Source organism: Crocodylus porosus, unplaced genomic scaffold (genome assembly GCF_001723895.1).
Source record: "Crocodylus porosus isolate Cpor-Errol unplaced genomic scaffold, CroPor_comp1, whole genome shotgun sequence".
Taxonomy (NCBI): Eukaryota; Metazoa; Chordata; order Crocodylia; family Crocodylidae; genus Crocodylus; species Crocodylus porosus.
In genome coordinates this window covers 9,317,803-9,326,805 of record NW_017728921.1, presented here as the reverse complement: position 1 = coordinate 9,326,805, position 9,003 = coordinate 9,317,803, and the positions used below count along the sequence as shown (strand labels likewise).

Sequence of the window (9,003 nt, the reverse complement as noted above, 5' to 3'; positions counted from 1 at the left end):
TGATCACATTGTTTGGTCCCAGACTCTCCAAACAGGAAACCCTAGATCTTTTTGGCAACCAATGTTATGCTCTTTCCAAATGTAGTTCATGGCTGTGTTCATGAGCCTACCTTTGTGGTTGAATGAGGCTTACAGAACAGTCCCTCTTGTGAGTGATACCACAAGGAGGTGCGTGAAATGTAGGCATTGGCTTTTTTCTTAACTAATACCTAGGCCTTTTTTGCAAAGCCCACTTTTAATTTTGGTCACATTAACTAGTGGTCATGCATATGAATAAACCACATTGATGACTTCACAAACCCCTACAAATAACAGTGCAGAAGTTTGACTTGCCAAACCCCTAATTGGTTAGGCATGGCTTATTGTGATTTAATGTAGCCATTTTCAAGATACAAGGTGGAAGTTGCAAACTGCTTTTGACCTTGATTGTGTTCTGGCTAGGAGTTTGGGGCAAGATCTCCTTGCAGTCCCATGAAGGTTCACTCTAATGTGGAAGTTCTCGAGTCCCAGCTTGGTCCACCCAGGCCTTCATGATTATCATATGTAGTTCCATCACTTTGAACTAGTTGCCTTGCACAAGGAATACTAGTTTGCAGTTACTGCATCTCCACTTTGCCATGAACAAGTTCCCTTCAAAACTGTAAATATATCCTGGTGCTAACCTAACTCACTCACTGTCCCTAGTAGCCTTTGATCCTCACTACCTCACGTTACATTTTTATATATTTCTGGCAGTGCATTTTTATATTTCATCTGTCTCGTCTTTACTATGGCACTTTATATTTTATACTTTTAAACCCTTAAGGAATGTACTCCCTATAGAATGAAATTATACCCTGGAACATTGTTTAAAACTTCATTGAAATTGTATTTGGAAAGTGATAAAATCTGCTATATTGGGCTGGTCCCTGAGTGAATGCTAGTGTGAATGACAAACCAAGAACCTATGTCAGAGGAACTTACCATTACAAAACTCTACTGTACAAGCCATTTTAGGCTAATCAAGCCAAGGAACTGATTCCTGGAACTGAGCACCCACCCTATTGACTATTCTTGTAACCCATGACAATACAGCCATTGAGTCAGTCAAGTCAAGGGTGGACTCCAGAAACGTAGGTACCAGGAGGCAGAGATCCCTATGATTAACAGCTCTCATGCAGTACTCAAGACCCACGTGAGACGGTGACCTCCAAATTGGGCAGCCAGGATGATGCCGGGGGATCACACAAGTCTACCAGAAACATAAAAGGCAGTGAAGTGTGACCCTCAGTGGTCCCTTCTCATCCAGTACCTGACCTACTAAGACAGAAGAACAAGTAGAGGCGACCCCCTTTTGGAGAAGACATTGCCCTGAAGGAAGCTGACCGTCAACAGGAGACTCCAAACTTTGGAAAAGTAAATATACAACACCAGTGCTCTCAGAATCACTACAGCAGCTACTATACACTATAGTACACGGGTTGTGAGTGAGTGTATGTGTTAAGGTGACCAGTACCCCTCGTAACTCAAAGTTTGCTTTTATGATTTTATTGGTAACTTCACATCGTATCCAATAAACTAGAATTTATTATGATCTCGAGAGTTGGTCCTTTGTAGCCAACACAGACAGTTAAACTGCACTATGAGAATAGTATATTGTCATTAATAAATTGTCAGCCCCTCACAGCCCTAATTTCATGTAATCTGGAAAATTTAGATCAATAACAATCCAAAGATATGGTTAAAAATAAACATTGATACTATGTGTCAAAATTTTTAAAAATGGAGTTCTGTCAAGCCTACATATGACAGCAAAGGGATTTCCTTTGCTGGCGTTGGGACACTAATGTACTTTCAGTCTGGGAAAGAAAAATCATCACTCATGTAGAAATACTTTCTGCATGTTGTAACATGATGCCCTACAATTTTGGTGTGTAATTGAACCATCTACAGCATTTTGATTTTTTTTTGTTTGTTTGCTTCTTTCATCTTATGGTTTAAGATATCTCGATTCCTTACTTTTGAAGATCCAGTCTTTTTCTGGTTATTCTTTCACACCTAAGATTGTTATAGGTACAGTTACATTTTTTAATCTCAGAAAGATAATTTTTCTAGCACTTTCATTGTCATATTTTTCTTTCCGTATAGGTTGAAGATCTCAGGAATAGTATAGATAACATTGCACAAAATGTGGAAGAAGTTAAGAAAAAGCACAGCATTATCCTGTCTGCACCAAATCCTGAAGGCAGTAAGTCCTTTAAAAAAATATTAAATATGTATGGTAGTTACATGGGTGGGTACTGCTAATGGATAGGTTACGGTTCATCAGAATAGAGTTTTAGAGCTGTGTTTCTCAACCCCTGGGTCATGACCCAAAAGCAGGTCATAAGAACATCTTGAAAGGGCTGCAAACAAACTTTAAAAATTGCTTCTCCTTTACAGGAGAAAAACATGGGAAACCGTGGCTTTTTCTTGCAGAGTTCCAGCCTGCCAGGGGCTGCTTGAGGCACCCCCCTACCCGTTCTACACACTAGGGGCTTGGGGGTGGAGGGCAGCAGGGCAGGAGTAAGGAGCACTGGGTCAGGACTGGCCATCAGTGTTTATATATGGGTCCTAGTCCAGAAAAGGTTGAGAACCACTGTCTTAGAGGGTGTTAGAACATTGTAAAATGTATAGAATGCAATGCCTTTCTATATATATCTCCAATATTAAACAAATTGAAATACATTCTTCTAACTTGCCCATTTCAGCTTTAAAATCACATTTTAAACAAATATCAATATTTTCAAAATGCATTATATAAGTCCCAGAAACCAGACAGAAACTCACCCTATTCAGTTTGTTAATGTAGTATCGGTTCTTGTTGATGTTGGTTTTTGTTATTATTGAATTTTCATTAACTTGGAAACAGCTTCCCTTTTGCTGTTTGAAACTGCTTTAGGTCTTCAAGAAAAAGTCCTAGTTGTTGGAAGAGTGAGACTAATGCTCCTTCCTTTCTTTTGTTTTTGCCAAAAAAAAAAAGTGGGGGCTGGAGAAAGAGAGAAAAAATACCAGCCATCAAACTGCTTCACTGGTCTGCTGAAATGGAGAAATCCCAGGTTGAGAGGTCTTATATAGGAAGTCCTGTGGAGACAAATTTCTATTTTCAGAAAGAAGAAACTGGTCACTAGGGAAAGCTGCCTACTGCAATGTCCACTTTTGTTGAAGGAACAACACTTAAATTTGTTCGTGAAGACAATCCATACAGAAAGATGTATTTGTAGTGTTGAGATCTATAGCAAGGGTGTCAAACATGAGAGGTGGGTCACTGGTTTCTCACTGGTGAGACCACTCACCTGTGTGTCCTGGACTTGGCCTGCAGGGCCATCGTTGCAAATGGCGCAGCTCCTGTGACAGCAGTGTTCATCTCCACAGATACTGGAGTTGCTGGTTCAGCATGACTCCTCCTTGCCACCCCCCCCCCCCAGTTGAGGTGGTTTTAGTCATTCCTGCCAACTAAGATGGGTGGGAAGGGGAAGGGGGATCTGAACTGCAGCAAAATGTGTTTAATAAACATATGGGAGTATTTGAAGATGGGTGGATTAGGATAATGGTAAGAACACATAATTACCCAAATTAGCAATGTCCACGGTCAACAAGGTTAAAAAAAATTGAGACATGCTTCTCAGAGCCAAGCTATACTTGATACAAAGCACAAGTGGTGCCGTTAGGTATGAAGCCAACTTTAGAGCTGTATTAACCTCCTTGTTCAACTTAAAACAAGTTCCATGGTTGCTGTAAATGGCACCCTTTGTGCCCATTTTTTCAGTTAGGGATCATTGGCCAGCGACTGTGAAGGGTAGAGTAGAGCAGAATATATCCTTCTGGATTTACTCCATCCTGGAGAAATCCTTATCTGCTTGGTAGGGCACCTTTAGAGCTCCTTTGCACTGCTCTTCTTCCTCAGATGTCTTACAGGCCCTGAAAATTGGCCTAAAATATATTTACATCTACAGATAATTAGTCTCCTTAGTTTTGAAGCTTCTTTTAGTAAAGCTTGCAACTCTATTTTTCACTGGGTATCAGGTTGTATATAATTACATCAGTACAGCATATATGCTAGCATTGCATGTATACAGTTGTGTTTTTGTTCAGTAGTGAAGAATTACTCTTCTGTCTATTCATCACTCATTAAAATGTTCAAGTTTGTTTTCCTGTTTATAAGAATATCTGTATATTTATCTCAAGAAAGCATAATGCATAGGGCGCTACTTTCATTTTGAAAGCACTTTTGGCCACTTCAGTATTTCAAGTAATCCTACTAATAGCTATAAAGTGCTTTATGGAAGTTCATGTGTGCCTATTGGCAAGATGTAGCCTTTTAAAAAAAACAAACATTGTCATCAGCACCATGTGCCCATATAAAAGCAGCGTATGATGAGAAACTATTTAAAACTGCAGTCTGGCTTTCAATGGGACTTGTGCTTCTAAGTCATCTAGGCCTTATCATATGCATCTATATGTCTAAGAGCTTGATTCATAAGCTACTTACAGCATCTGCTTCTTGGATTCACTGTAGGGACTTAGCTAAATCCCTCTACAGTGAAATATAGGCAGTGCCTGGTACAGTGAGGTGATGTGGTATGTGGAAAACAATCACTGGTAAGTGGACAGAAGTGTATACATACACTATTTATAAAGGGGAAAAAAAGTGTTTGAAAAATAATTATCTTGATGAAAAGAAATCACTGTACTTTGTTGTTTGAAGCCCTACTTTTAAAATCCTACTTAAAAAAAAATCTGTAATGATTTAGAATGAAATGCTGTGACCTTTGCTTTTAGTTAATGAAGTTAATATTTCCCAAACTTTTGAACACATGCAGTGACAAATATAAACCTAAAAAATGTGAACCTGGTTCTGGTATAAAGCATGCACATCTTTTAAAGAATGAATATCCAGGAACCTTCTCAACATGATTGTCACTGATTCTCACTGCTGTAACATTGCAAGGAGGAAATTAGATATTAATAGATTTTAGCTTCCTTTATTAACTTAATACTTGCTGTGGTTGACAGCATCTAAAAGTTACTTAACCCTGCAGTTTCTTTCTATTGCTTATCATTTTCTCATTTAAATAGTTACAACAAAAGTATTTCCCCATTTGTCAGTAAATAGAATAGATGATCTGCTCAGGTCCCTTCCGACCCTAGAAACTATGAAACTATGAAAAACTCAAAGTTACCTTGCTACCAATGTGGACGTTAATATTATTATTCTGCTTATTTCTGCCATAATATTCATATATGCACTAATTCTAAGGTGTCATCAATGGAGAAATCTGATTGTCTGTGCACTATATAACCATGAAGTCTTAAAGAGTTTGTTTTCGTAGGATTTTTCAGCCGACTAGATTGGTCCTAGTGCATTTATACCAAAGTGGGAACAAGGGTGGAAGATTTTCCCCAAATTATTGTTATGGAAAAAATATTTAATGCTTGATTAACCACTGCATTGCTTCACTTTGTACTAAAATATCATCATTGGTTTAAGTGAAATTACACTGCCAAAAATCTGGAGTAATAATCTGGATTTTATATGGAGCGATTAATCAGGCCTAAAGAGCAAAACAGGTTATGGGAGGAGGGGAAAGACGGTGTATAATTGGATGCCAAGTGCAATGGGATTTAGGTGCAGCAAGTTGTTACTGGTTGCAAATTGCCCAAGTTAGGGCTCCAGTTCCTTGGCACTATCCCTAAGAAGAACTTCTTTTGCCTGGGAGAGGAATATTTCTGTAAGAGGGTGATTCTGCACTGGAGAGAGTTAGTGGGGAAGTCACTAAGAAAAATTAGCCCTGAGGAAGGAGCTGCTTTTGCTTATAACTGTCACCCTGCTGCTGTAGAAAATGGAAGACTTATTTTAATTAGAAATTGAGACTAAATGGTTTTTGCACTAATCATTAGGTGTGCAACAGAAGCACACGAGGCCATATTGTTTGTGAGAGAGTTGATATCTGAATGGCGTATATTTAAGTTGTTGTATGGTGCTAGTAAAGATCAGAAAAGTGTGTATGCTATAAGTAGAAGGAAATGGGAAGTTGAAGGAAGGAAGGGTGTGGAGAAAGCTCCATAGCTTCAATTAAATAGTTTCTTTGAAACACAATACGTTCTGTTGAGACTAAGGGTTCTGATATCAGGTTTGTTCGACTAGTCAAAAGACTTGTGTTTAAGTTTCAAATGTAAAATGAGAGGAAGGAAAAGAGAATGGGAAACGCAGGTGTTTGTGCAAGTGTTAGTACAGAGTGGCATTTATACTAGGTACGATTTAAACAGTTTTTATTGTTCTGAAAGCAAAGTTGTTGCCTATTTTTTTAACTTATTTTAGCTCTGCATCTATATGGTTACTAATTCAGGTTCACCAGTATTTTTAAATGTGAAACTTTGTAGGAAGTTTCTGCCAAAGAGTACATAAGATTTAAAACCGAAGGTGTTTTACCAGATTCAAACTTAGAACTCCAAAAGATGCATCTGTTTTGTAATCTCATCAATATTCTTTTATTTATGAAGGTTATAGTACTTTATGGTCCAATAAAAATTACCTAATTAAAATATGCAGTAAAAGATGCATGGCATCTAGTTTGAGTATCTGAAAACGTAATGATGATAGAAGTAAACAACATCACTATCTCTTGTTATGTCCATTAGAGCTGGCTCCCAACGTGGGGCATGTTGCTGAAGCACCTCTCCACAACTTCTCCGACTGTCATGGCACCCCAGTTGAAAAGCACTGAGATGGATCCAAATTCAGGAAAAATATGGAGGGGGCATTGAGGCTAAATGGTTGAGAATCAGACCTAGTTGGGGGCAGGATCTCACCCTGCCGTGCCCTTCTCTTTCTAATTCCTGCCCCCTCCCAACTCCTTGTCTGTACTGTGTGGGGGGGAAGAGTGCAGCCCCTATTGCTGTGGCTGCTCCAGCAGGGTCTCGCATACTACCAGCCACCGTTGAGGCCTTTCCTGCCAGCCCCAGGAGCATTGGAAGTGTGGAAGGGACAAGCCAAGTGTGTGTCTATGGGCTGTGTCCAGTGCCTGTCCCAGGTGGCAGCAGGAGCCTCCTGTCATCCAGTGTGCAGATCCAGAGTCCTGCAGCTCTGGGAGGAGTCCAGCATAGCCCTGCAGCCCTCCTAGGGCACGAGTCCCCGGATCTGCACATCGGATGACAGGAGCATGCCACTGCTACCTGGGGCCAGCAGCAGCAGCAATCTTCCCCATGCCCAGCACTGGTCCCAGGCGGCAGTGGCAGCCTCCTGTCATCCAGAGTGCAGATCCGGGGGCTCACACCCCCAGCTGGAGTCTGGCACAGCCCTGCAACCCTCGTGGTGGTGTAAGCCACCAGATCTGTGCGCCGGATGACAGGAGGCTGCTGCTGCCAGCAAGTGTCACGAGTTTTGCTTTGAACAGTTTGAGGTGCAATTTCCCAGAAACCTCTGCACCTGTCTCCTTGAAACATGGCAGGCTTCATGCCCTCAGAAGGAACTACCATCCCTGCAATTTTCATCTGAATCAGGCAAGAAATGACAGTTTTAGGCATTTTCATGATTCTCCATTATAGCCTATGGGTGAAACAGTTTCGATGAAATAAAACAAAACAGTGCTTTGAAACGAAACAAAATGACAAAATGAAACACTGTCCCTTCAGAACAGCGAAACAGACATCAAAATGAAACGGTGCTGTTTTGCACAGCCCTAATGATTACCTCCAAAAATTCTTGCCTCTTCCAAAAGGAATGTTCACTTCATCTGCATTATTTATCATTGAGTACAAATGTTTTAAAATATGGTTTTATATTCTGAAATTTAATTTTATATTCTGTTACAAAAGGAACAAAGGAAGAACTTGAGGACCTAAACAAAGAAATTAAGAAAATTGCTAATAAAGTTCGAGCCAAATTAAAGAGTAAGTATTTAAAAAAAAAAAAAATTGATTTAAATATTTCATAGAATTTAACGCATGTGTGTGTGATATCAAGGAAGGGTTTAAATTTGTGAAATTTTCACTTCAGTATAATAGCTCCATCATAATCATATAACTGAACCCATACTGTAAGAAAATGCAATATAGCATCACACAAAATCTAGTTTTACGTAGAATTCTAAATGTTCAAATAAGTGTCACTTATTGTCTCAAATTTATATGTATTTACTAATACATTATATATAAGGAAGTCTATAGAAGCCAAATACATTAGATACAGGCACAATACTCAATGAAATTTTTCTTTAAAACAAGAAGCAAGATGGTGTGGGCAGTCCTGTATCAGTCTAATTGAGAATCTGGTCCAAAATTTAAATTCCTACTGCAGAGTGTTTTGGAAAATCAGACCCTTTATTTAGATAAATAATACTGTAGTAGTCTCACGGCTTGTATAAACAGGGAAAAACCCCCAAAAAGGCTACCATGAACTACTTCACCTGTGTAGACACTCTGGGTGTGTCCAGATGAACGGGAATGCGTTTCCCCGGGGACAAGTAGCAGCAGCACACTTTTTGCTACTGCTGCTTGTCCCCAGCGAGCACCTGTGTCATGTGCACTCTGGCATATAGCAGGTTACCCCAGGTGGGCTAGGGGAGGCTGGGGCCAGCAACTCTGCTGGCTGCTGCAGCCTTACCTGGGGCCCTCCCAGAGCTGCAGCCTTTTTTGGTGTGGGTTTTCTTGACCCCGGGATCTCCCAGGGTCAAGCCCTCCTGCCCACGCTGCAAAGCAGCAGTACGGGAAATGGCTGCATGTGCAATGTGTGGAGCCGCAGATGGGTCTGTGGCACCATAGACCATGTGTCTGCACTTGTCTGGACACACGCTTTTAATCCACAGAAAGAGTGCTTTTTTGTTAATCCACTTTGAAAGTGAGCTGAGTTAACCTGTAAAAGGCACTGTTTTAAATTAAAACATAGCTCTTTTTTTATTCACTAGGTTACATTAGGTTATCCATAACTGGATATCTCGAGTTAAGGCTTCATTTAATGAACAAATAAGTGTCCAGTAAATGAGG

At 40.1% G+C, this 9,003-nt stretch overlaps 1 protein-coding gene across 2 annotated transcripts in view; it reads left to right on the top strand.

Moving 5' to 3' along the window:
* STX2 (syntaxin 2) overlaps positions 1-9,003 on the top strand; it is a 44,544-nt gene that overhangs the window by 23,446 nt on the left and 12,095 nt on the right. For both annotated transcript variants that reach the window (XM_019538965.1, XM_019538966.1), the window contains exons 3-4: positions 2,128-2,227; positions 7,837-7,911. In XM_019538965.1, the coding sequence (XP_019394510.1) occupies positions 2,128-2,227; positions 7,837-7,911 (175 nt within the window). The remainder of the gene's footprint in view (positions 1-2,127; positions 2,228-7,836; positions 7,912-9,003) is intronic.